The sequence below is a fragment of the Sarcophilus harrisii genome, chromosome 1 (assembly GCF_902635505.1).
Source record: "Sarcophilus harrisii chromosome 1, mSarHar1.11, whole genome shotgun sequence".
In the NCBI taxonomy this organism is placed as follows: domain Eukaryota; kingdom Metazoa; phylum Chordata; class Mammalia; order Dasyuromorphia; family Dasyuridae; genus Sarcophilus; species Sarcophilus harrisii.
Window position 1 is genome coordinate 78,623,044 of NC_045426.1, and position 12,295 is coordinate 78,635,338.

The following is a 12,295-nucleotide window of genomic DNA, read 5'->3' on the forward strand; positions in this document are numbered from 1 at the left end:
ATTATCTCTGAAATCTTTCCCAACTAGAAGATTCTGTGATTAAGTTTCCAACAAATGTTCAGAGCCAGATACAACCACTGAGGATAGGTTTAGGTGATGATTCTTTATGTTATAGGGCATATTTCTGAGAAAACAAAAACAATTCCTCTAATTGATTTTATAAGGTTGCTTAGAAATCTGTGGCTTTTAAAACATCTCAGTGTAAGAAAATTTACTGAGGTGGTATCAACAAAACACTCACAAAGAACTTCTCTTTGGTCTCTAAAAACTCAATATCTGATTCCTGGATCACTGTCAAGGAATAGAAAAGTTGGCTGGTTACAAAAGAAAATTACTACTGCATCTGAAATCCAATTAACAAGAAGAAAGAGCAACCCAATCTGCATAACTCATTTGGGGAGTGTTATCAATAGAAATATGATTATTAGAATGACAACCAATAAATAACATGGTCTACTTCTCTCAACATTGGTGAAACATTTGCTGTTTACTGGAATAGTGTGAAAGACAAAAAAAATCAACAACAACAAATACATTTACTTAGGGACTTTTTAAAAAACAGGATCACTGAATATTGCAACCCATAAACACATCTTACATATAGGAATTATGCACACAATTATTACAAACACACGCTTGCTCTCTTAAAAATAAAAGATCCAACTGGGACCCAGGAAAGATACATTTGAAGGAGGACAAATTTTGACTGAAGAAGTTAAACTGAACTACTCACTCAACATGGAATAGAGAATAATTGGGAAGTGACAAGAAAGGGGTTCACAAAGGGAACAGGGAAAACAATTGTCCAGAAAATACACAGACATCCACATTTTTACAGCAACACAGAAATGGTTTTCTCCCACTTTTTTGCAAGAGCTGTTTTCTTCCCCATTCTATGTAACCCACACTGGCTGTTACAAGCTTCCTCATGGCTTTTCCTCCCATCTTGATGCTTGTCCTTAATCCATCTATCTAAAAACAAAAAAGCCAGTTTCTGACAGCATTTCAAAGGCATCTCAGTCTGGGTACTCTATTATTTATAGAACATTGTGTACACTCGATCCCTTTGGGAGTTAAAAAGAAGGCATAGGAAGAAACCAGTCAGTACTCATTTTCATAAAAGTGACAATAATAATAAAAGAACAAATGAAGGGATCTGATGCATGTGTAGCTCCTTCATTACTTCTTGATAAATTAAGGCAGTCCATTTCCTTTTACTCTTTCACATTGTGAGAAAAGGGTCTGCATCCTTCTTGAAGCCAATTCTATGTCTTACTCAAGTCAAGAAAGCATTTCTGTTATCATCCCTTCATATGATATGGTCCTTTCTCCTTAAAGGTATGATGTGGCTATATAAAGTGTTGTCTTCAAAACAGCAGTACTTATCTTTGGTTGTATTTTCTTCCTTTTGCTACAAAGAAAACAACTGAGATAGCCTTCTGTGAAATCCAATAGTAGAAGACCTTTGGTATCAAGCTCACAATATAAGCCCTCTACCAACTCAAAGACAAGTGACTCAAACTGTATATAGATATTTGTGAGATGAATGGTTAGCAAGAAACAATGAACAAACTTACTTCTCACTGGCCCAGATTGCCTTTCTTTTTTTTTTTTTGTATTCAGCAGCTTTGATACTGTCAGTTCCTCCAGAAATTTCCATTTTTACTTCTGGTAGAATTAGAAATCTGATAAAATCCAGTGTCTTTGCTTCACTAAAAATGGGTGTTTCATGATGCAAACCAAATTCCAAAATGGCAGCTTTTCCTCGAGACTTTGCAAACCCAGAAATAATTCCTTTGCATAGGAGCTATTTAGCTAAAACCGCCATAGACCGCTGATTCCTAATGCTTGACTTCTGCTGGGTTTTTTTCCAAAAAAAAGAAAAAGAAAAAGAAAGAAAGAAAACAACAAAAGCCAAAAAAGGAAAATGCAGGCTACACCAAAACATCATTCCGTTTACTGCACCATACCACTAAGCTCGCCATCCCCACTGTCAACAGGACAGGAATCAGAATCAGGGGAATGAGAATTTCATCTGGTGGGTCTTCCCAATGCACTTTGTCTGATGTACAGTTTGAGAAGAACTGTTTGTGAACTCCCGTGATGAAGCTCTCTGTTAGAGGATTAGGCCAAAAGCACCCCACAATGTTGGTTTCAAGTTCTGTGCAAGAGGTAAAATTGTCATAGTACCTAAAAAAGGAAGAAGAGGGAAAACTATAATTAAGATATGAAATGAACACTCCACTGCTAAAAATTTACAAACCCAGATAAAATATAACATAAGATTTAATTTTAAAAGGATATAAATCCCAAAGAGATCTTAAAGGAGGGAAAGGGACCCACACGTACAAAAAAATGTGGCAGCCATTTTTGTAGTGGCAAGAAACTGGAAAACTGAGTGGATGCCCATCACTTGGAGAATAGCTGAATAAATTATGGTATATGAATGCTATGGAATACTATTGTTCTGTAAGAAATGACCAACAGGATAATTTCAGAAAGGTCTGGAGAGACTTACATGAACTGATGCTAAGTGAATTGAGCAGAACCAGGAGATCATTATACACAACAAAAACAAGATTATGTGATGATTAATTCTGATGGATGGGGCTCTCTTCAACAGTGAGATGATTCAAACCAATTCCAATTTTTCAGTGATGAAGAGAGTCATCTATACCCATAGAGAGGACTGTGAGAACTCAATGTGGTTCACAACATAGCATTTTCACTCTTTGTTGTTGGGTGCATTTTATTTTGCTTCTCTTTTTTTTAATTACAGGTTTGATTTGATTTTACTTGTGCAGCACGATAATTGTATAAATATATATGCATATATTGTATTTAACATATATTTCTACCATGTTTAACATGTATTGGACTACTTGCCATCTAGGAGAGGGTGTGGGGAAAGAAAGGGAAAATTGGAACATAAGGTTTTGCAAGGGCTAATGTAGAAGAATTGTCCACACATAAGTTTTGAAGATTAAAAAGCTTCAATAAAGAAAAAAAAAGATATAAATATAAATCATTGTCCAACCAATCTTGGGGAGATTTGACTTAACAGCTGTACATAAGAAAAGACTAAACTATGGTTCCCTCTGTAATATGATTTGACAGGACATTAATTTAACAATGAAACATTAGAACTCTGGCATATCTTCCATACCCTATTAACTTAAAAAATGAATAATTCACAACTTGTTTGTTTCAGATCATACACACAAAGTGGAGACAAACCAAAGTATGAATTATTGACTGGTAATTTTTGCTCTGAGATGGGTAGCTAAATGGCACAATGGATAGAGCATTGGCTCTGGAGTCAGAATTCAAATTCGACCTCAGACACTTACCATTTAATAGTTGCCCCTTGGAAAAAATTTTTTTTAAATAAACCCAAAATTTGTGCTCCGTTAGTGTCTTCCTAAAAAACCATAAAGTTGATACAAGAATATTCCAATGTACTTTTTTTTCCAATTTAGATATCTATTTACAATATAATCTGATCTGATTTTAAGTATCTCTGGGATTCTGACAAGAGTTTAAATCATATTGGATCATACCTTCCACTCTCTTGTAATGATTTATATACTGTGACATTTACCAAATTCAATTATGTTAAAAATTAATGATTAGAAACAATCTGAAAACAATTGACCATCTCATCAATTATAATTACTGCCACAATTTCTTAATTCAAATTATTGGATCCTATTCTTTGGAGGTCATATTATGGTCATCTGGACAAAATCACAAATAAAGTATTTAAAATGTTGTATTTAAATATATTACCCACTAAAATTTTCCTCTTAAGTCTCTTTTTCTCAAACACTTAACAGAGTAGTTTCTATCAAGAGCTAAGTTCGATTCATAAAGCAATGTGTATTAAAAATAAATAAATTTACTAGAAAAAAAGAGCTAAGCTATAGAATCTTTGAGTACAGGCTAGCAAATGGACTTGTGCCTATACTTAAGAACTAGGAGAGCTAAATTCAAAGAGAGTGCTCACCAAAAGACTTGATAACAGGGAATGAATTGTTTTGGTTCACAACAAATCATAAAGCTATCAAGGAGGAAATATTTTGATCAATATTGGTAGGAGGACTATTCATGTTGATAAAATTAAGCACCTTTTGTTTCTAGAGAGCGCTGTTATTAAAACTACAAAATGGAATCCTTTCCATTTTAACCTCACAAAAGATATTTATTGTATATTTATTCTATATTAGTAGTACTGAGCTGAATCTTATAGGGCAAAAGCAAGGTCTCTGATCTTTCAGAGTTCACATTTTAGTTAACAAAGAAAGAATTCAAGTGAAAAAAAAATTTTTAAAGTGCTTATCTAAGCAGGCTACTGAACTAAGTGCTGGGGATAGAAAGCTGAAAACCAGCATAGTCCATGATCTCAAGAAACTCAAATCTACTTAAGGAACAGGGAGTGAGGAGAAAAGATTATAACACATACACAGTTAAGTATAATAAAAGTTAGAGGCAGATCAAAATGATAAGAAAATGATTTTTGTAAATTTAAAGAAGAAATCATTTTTGACAAAAAAAAATTAGAAAAGATCACATGATAGAAGTAATACCTACACTTAAAAAAAGAAAAGTGTTTCAACAAGTACAACATTTGAGAATAAATTGCCATTAGTAATTTTTGTTCTGGCCTTTCTAATCCAAAGGAAATTCTCATCAATGGAGAAAAATATAAGCATAATATGGGTTGATCAGTTCTACCTTCTCTGTCACCCATTATCATTATCTCATCCACTGTAACCAACGGTCATAATTCTTTTTTGACTCTTTTCCTTCTCCCAAAATAGCTTTTCCCCCCATCTTCTAATCATTTTTATTTTTTCCCCAATAACAAGTCAAGACAATTTTTGGCATTTGTTTTTATCAGATTTTGAATTCCAAATTGTCTTCTCTCCCTATCCTTCCCACTTTCTAAAATGGTAGGCAATTTTATATCTGTTATACATGTGCAATCATGTAAAATATGTTTCTATATTAGTCACAGCTGTAAAAGAAGAAAGATCAAAAGGGAAAATCATGAAAAAGAATAAAGTAAATGAAAAAAACATGCTTTGATATGCATTCAAGATTCCATAAATTCATTATCTGGGTAAGAATAGCATTTTCCTTCATAAATCCTTTGTAGTCATCTGGGATCATTATGTTGCTAAGAAAAGCCGAGTCATTCAGAGTTAATCATCACACAGTGTTGCTGATACTGTGTACAATGTTTTCTGGTTCTGCTCTTTTCACTTCATATCAGTTCATACAAGTCTTTCTAGATTTTTCTGAAATCTTCCTATTCATCATTTCTAATTGCACAATAGTATTCCATTATATTCGTATATCACACCTTGTTTAGCCTTTCCCCAATTGATGGGCATTCCCTCAATTTCCAATATTTTGCCACCATGAATAGTATGTCACCATGCTATAAATTTTGTTTTGCGGGGCTTTTCCCCTTTTTATGACCCCTTTGGGATACAGACCTAGGAATGATATTGCTGAATCATAAGGTATGCATTAGTTTGCTGTAAAGTTACCCATGCATATAACCTGTAAATAAAAGGCTATTTAAAAAAAAAAAAAAAAAGGTATGCATTGGTTGCCTTTTAAACATAGTTCCAAATTGCTCTCCAGATTGGTTAGATCAGTGCAAAATACCACCAACAGTACATTAGTGTCCCAATTTTCTCATATCCCTATCAACACTGATTATTTTCCTTTTCTGTCACATTAGCCATGTCTGTAATATTCTCTCATAATTCTGATAGGTGTGAGATGTTACCTCAAAGTTATTTCAATTTGCATTTCTCCAATCAAAAGTGATTTAGGGCACTTCATCTGAGAACTTTCTATTCATATCCTGTGACCATTTATTAACTGGGGAATGATAATGTACTCTCATAATTTTGACTCAGTTCTCTATATTTGAGAAATGATGCCTATTTCCTAGCTTTCTGTTTTCCTTCTAATCTTCATTGCATTGGTTTTGTTTGTACAAAATCTATGATTACTCAGACTATCAGATTTGTTGGCACATAACTGAGCAAGATATTTCCTAATGATTGCTTTAATTTTTCTTCATTGGCGGCAATTTCACCCTTTTCATTTTTGATGCTAGATATTTAGTTTTATTCTTTCTTTTAATCAAATAAACCAACAGCTTATCAATCTTATTGGGGTTTTTCCATAAAACTCATGCTCAGTTTCATTAACTCGTTTTTTTTTTCTTTCAATTTTATTAATTTCACCTTTGAATTTCAGAATTTTCAAATTGGTGCTAAATTGGGAATTTTAACTTTTTTTTCCCCCAGGTTTTTTTTAATACCCAATTCATTGATCAGTTCTTTCTCCCTTTTGTTGATGTAAGAATTTAGAGAAATAAATTTTCCCTTAAGTACTTCTTTGGCTGCATCCCATAAATTTTAAGATATTGTGTCATTGTTGTCATTCTTTTTAATGAAATTACTGAATGTTTCTATGTTGTTCTTTGACCCATTTATCTTTAGAATTTAGTTTCCAATTGATTTTTAATCCATCTTTCCATTGCCCTTTGTTTATTGATTATCATATGAAAACAATATATCATATATCTGCCTTTATACATTTGAATTTGAAGTTTTGTTCCCTAATATATGGTCTAAGTGCAATATGCTGCTGAGGAAAAGGTATATTCCTTTCTGTTCCCATTCAGTTTTCACCAAAAGTCTATCATAGCAAACTTTTCTATTTAACTTCCCTAGTTTCATTCCTGTTCATTTTTTGGGATTGGATTTATCAAGTTCTGAGATGGTACAACAACTGAAACAATAGATTCTGCTCTTGTCCCTTACCTTTACTCTGTATCGTGTTTCTCTGCATCAAGTGTATCTTGTAAATTACATATTATAGAATTCTGGTTTTTGATCCACTCTGCTATTCCCTTCCATTTTATGGGAGAGTCCCTTCCATTTACATTCACAGTTATGATTACTAACTATGCATTTCCCTCCATTCTATTTTTCCTTCAGTTTGTTCTTTCTTTCTCCTTTTATTTTTCCCTTCTTCACAATGTTTCCTTCTGACTACTATTTCTCCTGGTGTGCCCTCTTCTGAAGTTCATCCCTCCTGTATCTAATCTCTTCCCCTCCTACTTTGCTAAGAAAAATTTTCTATATTCAACCGATTGTCTATATTATTCCCTCTTTGAGCCATTATTGAAATGGCTTTACTCTTATCAGAAGAGTAAAGTTTAAATGATACCCATCTCCCAAGTGAAACAGACCTTTCTCAATGATCTTCCAAGTTTCTTGGACTAAAAGATTATTTCACCCCATCTTTTTGCTTATCCAGGATTTGGTTTGGGGTAATATTTTATGGTTGTCTGAAAGTAAATGTGGGAGATTTATAGTGATTCACTGCTTATTGCACCATCTTGGCTCCTGGAAGTCTATGAGAGATTTTTTTTTTAGTTTTTCTTACATTTTTAGCTTTAAAACGCTTGATGGCCCTAGAGAATCAAATAAAAAACCATTAGAAATAATCTACAACTTTAGCAGGGTACAACATAAATCCACATAAGTCATTAGCATTTTTACACATCACTAACAAAATCCAATAGCAAGAGATACAAAGAGAAATTCCATTTAAAATAACTGTCAATAGTATAAAACACTTGGAATCTATCTGCCAAGGGAACATCAGAAACTATATGAGCAAAAATACAAAACTTTCCACACAAATAAAATCAGATCTAAACAATTGGAAAAATATCAAATGCTCTTGGAGAGGTTGATTGAATATAATAAAGATAACAATACTACTTAAATCAATGTATTTATTTAGTGCTATACCAATGAAACTCCCAAGAAACTATTTTACTGGCCTAGAAAAAATAAAATTCATCTGGAAGAACAATAAGGTCAAGAATTTCAAAGGAATTAATGAAAAAAAAAAAAGCAAATGAAGGTACCCTAGCTGTACCAGATCTAAAACTATATTATAAAGAAGCCATCATCAAAACCATTTGGTACTGGCTAAGAAACAGATGTTTCTTAGTTGGTTAGTGGAAAAGGTTAGGTTCAGAAGACAAAACAGTTGATGACCATAGTAATCTAGTGTTTAACAAACCCAAAGACCCCAGCTTTTGGAATAAGAATTCACTATTTGACAAAAACTGCTAGGAAAATTGGAAACTAGTATGGCAGACACCAGGCACTGACCCACACCTAACACCATATACCAAGATAAAGTCAAAATGGGTTCATGATCTAGACATAAAGAATGATATTATAAACAAATTAGATTTATATTTTAATATATTTAATATCTACTGGTCATCCTGCCATCTAGGGGAGGGGGTGGGGGGGGGGGGGTAAGAGGTAAAAAATTGGAACAAGAGGTTTGGCAATTGTTAATGCTGTAAAGTTACCCATGCATATATCCTGTAAATAAAAGGCTATTAAATAAAATAAATAAATAAATAAACAAATTAGAACATAGGATAGTTTACCTCTCAGAACTGTAGAGGAGGAAGGAATTTGTGATCAAAGATGAACTGGAAATCATTACTGATCACAAAATATATCATTTTGATAATATTAAGTTAAAAAGTTTTTATACAAACAAAATTAATGCAGACAAGATTAGAAGGGAAGCAATAAACTGGGAAAACATTCAAAGGTTCTGATAAAGGCCTCATTTCTAAAACATAGAGAGAATTAACTCAAATTTATAAGAATCCAAACCATTCTTCAATTGATAAATGGTTAAAGGATATGAGCAGACAATTTTCAGATGAAGAATTGAAACTTTCTAGTCATATGAAAAGGGCTCCAAATCACTATTGATCAAAGAAATGCAGATTAATACAACTGAGATACCACTACACACCTCTCAGATTGGCTAAGCTGACAGGAAAAGATAATGACATATTGAAAGGGATGTGAGAAAACTGGAACCCTGATACATTGTTGGCAGGACCATGAACAGATCCAACCATTCCGAAGAGCAATTTGGAAGTATGCTCAAAAAGTTATTAAACTGTGCATACCCTTTGACCCAGCAGTGTTTCTACTGGACTTATATCCCAAGATTTTATGGGGGAAAAGGGACCCACATGTGCAAAAATGTTTGTGGCAGCCCTCTTTGTAGTGACCAGAAACTGAAAACTGAGTGGAAGCTCATCAGTTGGAGAATGGTTGAATAAATTATGGTATATGAATGTTATGGAATATTATTGTTCTGTAAGAAACAACCAGCAGGATGATTTCAGAGAGACCTGGAGAGACTTATATGAACTGATGCCAAGTAAAATGAGCAGAACCAAGAGATCATTATACATGCCAACAACAAACCTATATAATGATCAGTTCTGATGGACATGGCTCTCTTCAACAATGAGATGATTCAAATCAGTTCCAATTGCTCAGTAATGAAGAAAGCCATTTACACTCAGAGAGAGGACTGTGGGAATTGAGTGTGGAACACAACACAGTATTTTCACTCTGTTATTGTTTGTTTCCATTTTGTTTTCTTTCTCAGTTTTTTCCTTCTTGATTCAATTTTTCTCATGCAGCAAGATAACTGTATAAATATTTGTGTGTGTATATATATAGTATTTTTAACATATTTTAACATATTTGACATATTAGACTACCTGCCATCTAGGGGAGGAGGTAGGTGGAAGGAAGGGAAAATTTGGAACAGAAAATTTTGCAAGAGTCAGTGTTCAAAAATTATCCATGCATATGTTTTGTAAATAAAAAGCTTTAATAAAATAAATAAAGAGAACTCTTGATGGTATTCTTAAAATAACTTGACATGTTTTTGTAAGCATGGGAAAATCTGGATTGATTTTCCCTAAAGAAATTTTAGTCAATATGTTCTCATTCAACCTTCCTCTGAACCTTTGGAAATTTGCTGTCTTCTAAATCTAGACAGCATGTCAGATTATGCCCAACTTTTTTTCTCTGTAACAAATTCTAGGAGAAAATGAACTCTCCTCCTATGCAAGGCTTTCATCATTTTTGTGCCAACAGCCAGTTCCTTCCTGTTACTGAGAATCAGGTTCACCATAGAACTTCCCCTTGACATTTCCACATTTTTCTGCTGTTGCCAAAGAGTATGTGCTCTAGCTCATGTCTAAACAATTGAGGACCCCTATATCTTCCTTATCACACCTCTGTCCCAGACTTGTGATCTGTTTCTCAAACTCTTCACTTATCTCTATTGGTGGCTTATCATATTCTCTAATGGCAAAAATTGTTTGTTTTCTCCCAACACTGAGTTTCATTCCCATGAGTCCATCATTTTCATATATAATACCACCCTCATCATTCCCCTATAGCCCAGTAGCTGTCCCATCTCTTTTGAATAAGGCATACCTATCTGGAGTCATATGCTAGTCATGGACCTCATCCCCCCCCAAGTTTTAGTTATTTCCAAAAGGTCAAATTTATTTGTGTGCATCCACTCTTATAATTTATCTTGCTTGTAGCTTATACTTTTCACAATCTACTACTCTTTTCTTGAATTTTGTCTCTCATGAATCTGTTATCTTCTTTATTATTATCATCTATTTTACTATATAGTAGTCCATATTTACAATATTTAACTTGTTATATGGATACACATAAGTAGTTTTCCCCTCTCCCTTTCATTTCAGTTTAAAATTCTTTTTATTAGAACTACAAGTCACCAGGTAAATGTGTTCTTACTAGTCTTTATGAGGTACTCCAACCCTGACCAATAGCCTGTTGTCCACATATTTAAAGCTATAATTCAGAAATATGAAACCACTCTCAAACACCATCATTTTAAGCATATTCCATTTCCCTCAAATATTTTTCTCTTATATATTACTTGCTTTTAATGGGTTTTATGGAAGAAAACACCACCGGAAACCCCTCTGGTCTTCTGTTTCTTGTCCAAGACTTTGTTTGTTATTATCGTTACTAGTGGAGACATCCATTGGAGAATTGGAACTATGATGTGACGAAAAGTTGATGAGTAGAAAGCAAGAACATGCCAGAAAGTAAGAACAAGATGTCTAATAGAAATTCCCAGCTGCCTAAAGATGGGCGGTGTCCAGTAGAGAACAGTATGATCCTATGATCAGAGATCATCAGTGTCTTTGTAGCGTTAGAAATTATTTGTCCCAGGAATTCATATATGATCTCCATTGAGTGCTATAATTGGACATATCATCCATGATAATTTCCCCCCCCCCCCATCAGCATGCTCTATATGCATTCTTCACACATATACCTTCCAACTATGTGTTCTGGTCACACATCTCTATGTATGTGCCCTCCCCACTGGTATGACAACCCAGATGAGAGTGTACTAATGTACACTGGGGGGAATTTTTTTCTAGTTATTTAATTTGTTATTCTTTTTGAAATTTATTATTTTAATTAATGTTCCTTTTGTACCTATAAAAATAGACAATTTGATACAAACATATGACTTATGGTTTTAAGAGGTTGCTGACTCGTTTGCTTTCTAGGTTTGCTTTCTGGGCATCCACATGTGTGGGGGGGAAAGGGGAGCATCACACCACTCTCCTCATTATTTCTCTGTCATGTGTAAGATTTGATCCTTCTTAGTTTTACTTCCAAGCCCTGGGAAAATGAGGTCAGGTGATTTTCATCATCTTTGCTGATTCCTGATGGTGACCACAGTGTCCTAAATATCTTCCCAGAATACATCAAACACAACTTTAATGCTCAAAGATATTTAGACTAGACACAGCCGAGGGAAAAGACAGTAAGAACAAAAGAAGAAAGTTGTCTTTTCTGTTAGCTGGGTGTCTATGCTACTCTCTTCCTCATTACCTAGTTTTCAAGAAGTCAGTGTGTACAAACAAAATGGGATTTAGATGGGGCAAAATGAGGCAGTCTTGGTCATCACAAACTCATTCCTTCCCTTTTATGTCTCAACTAGGACAGCTCAGTTTGGTTACAGAAAGGAGGATCTCAATTCTTTGCTACTCTGAAATTTTACTGGTGCCAAGTGGAAAGTTCCTTCAGGATTTAGAATTCCCTACTATTTATGGATAAACAGTCCAATCTCCACTTTGATATTCCCAATAGTCAGGGGAAATGCTTTGAATAGAAAATTAATGTCATATCTTTTCTTAACTTTAATAAAGATTAATTTATCACCCATAAAATATTGTTTTCCTAAAGATTACAACAAAAATAGGGTCAAGTGTGTATAGTTTCCTAAATTGACTCTGAAATCACTTTTGTTGCTTTGTTGCTATTTTATTCTAAGCCCAGATGGTAAATTGGATCAT

General features: G+C 33.9%; 1 protein-coding gene across 1 annotated transcript in view; it reads right to left on the reverse strand.

Annotated features, from left to right (window-relative positions):
• Positions 1–1,582: 1,582 nt before the first annotated feature.
• The window catches only part of RAMP3 (receptor activity modifying protein 3), a 58,696-nt gene continuing 47,983 nt past the window's right edge, over positions 1,583–12,295 (reverse strand). Inside the window, exon 3 of the mRNA XM_012543741.2 lies at positions 1,583–2,190. Within this exon, the coding sequence (XP_012399195.1) occupies positions 1,935–2,190 (256 nt within the window). The 3' untranslated portion in view covers positions 1,583–1,934. The remainder of the gene's footprint in view (positions 2,191–12,295) is intronic.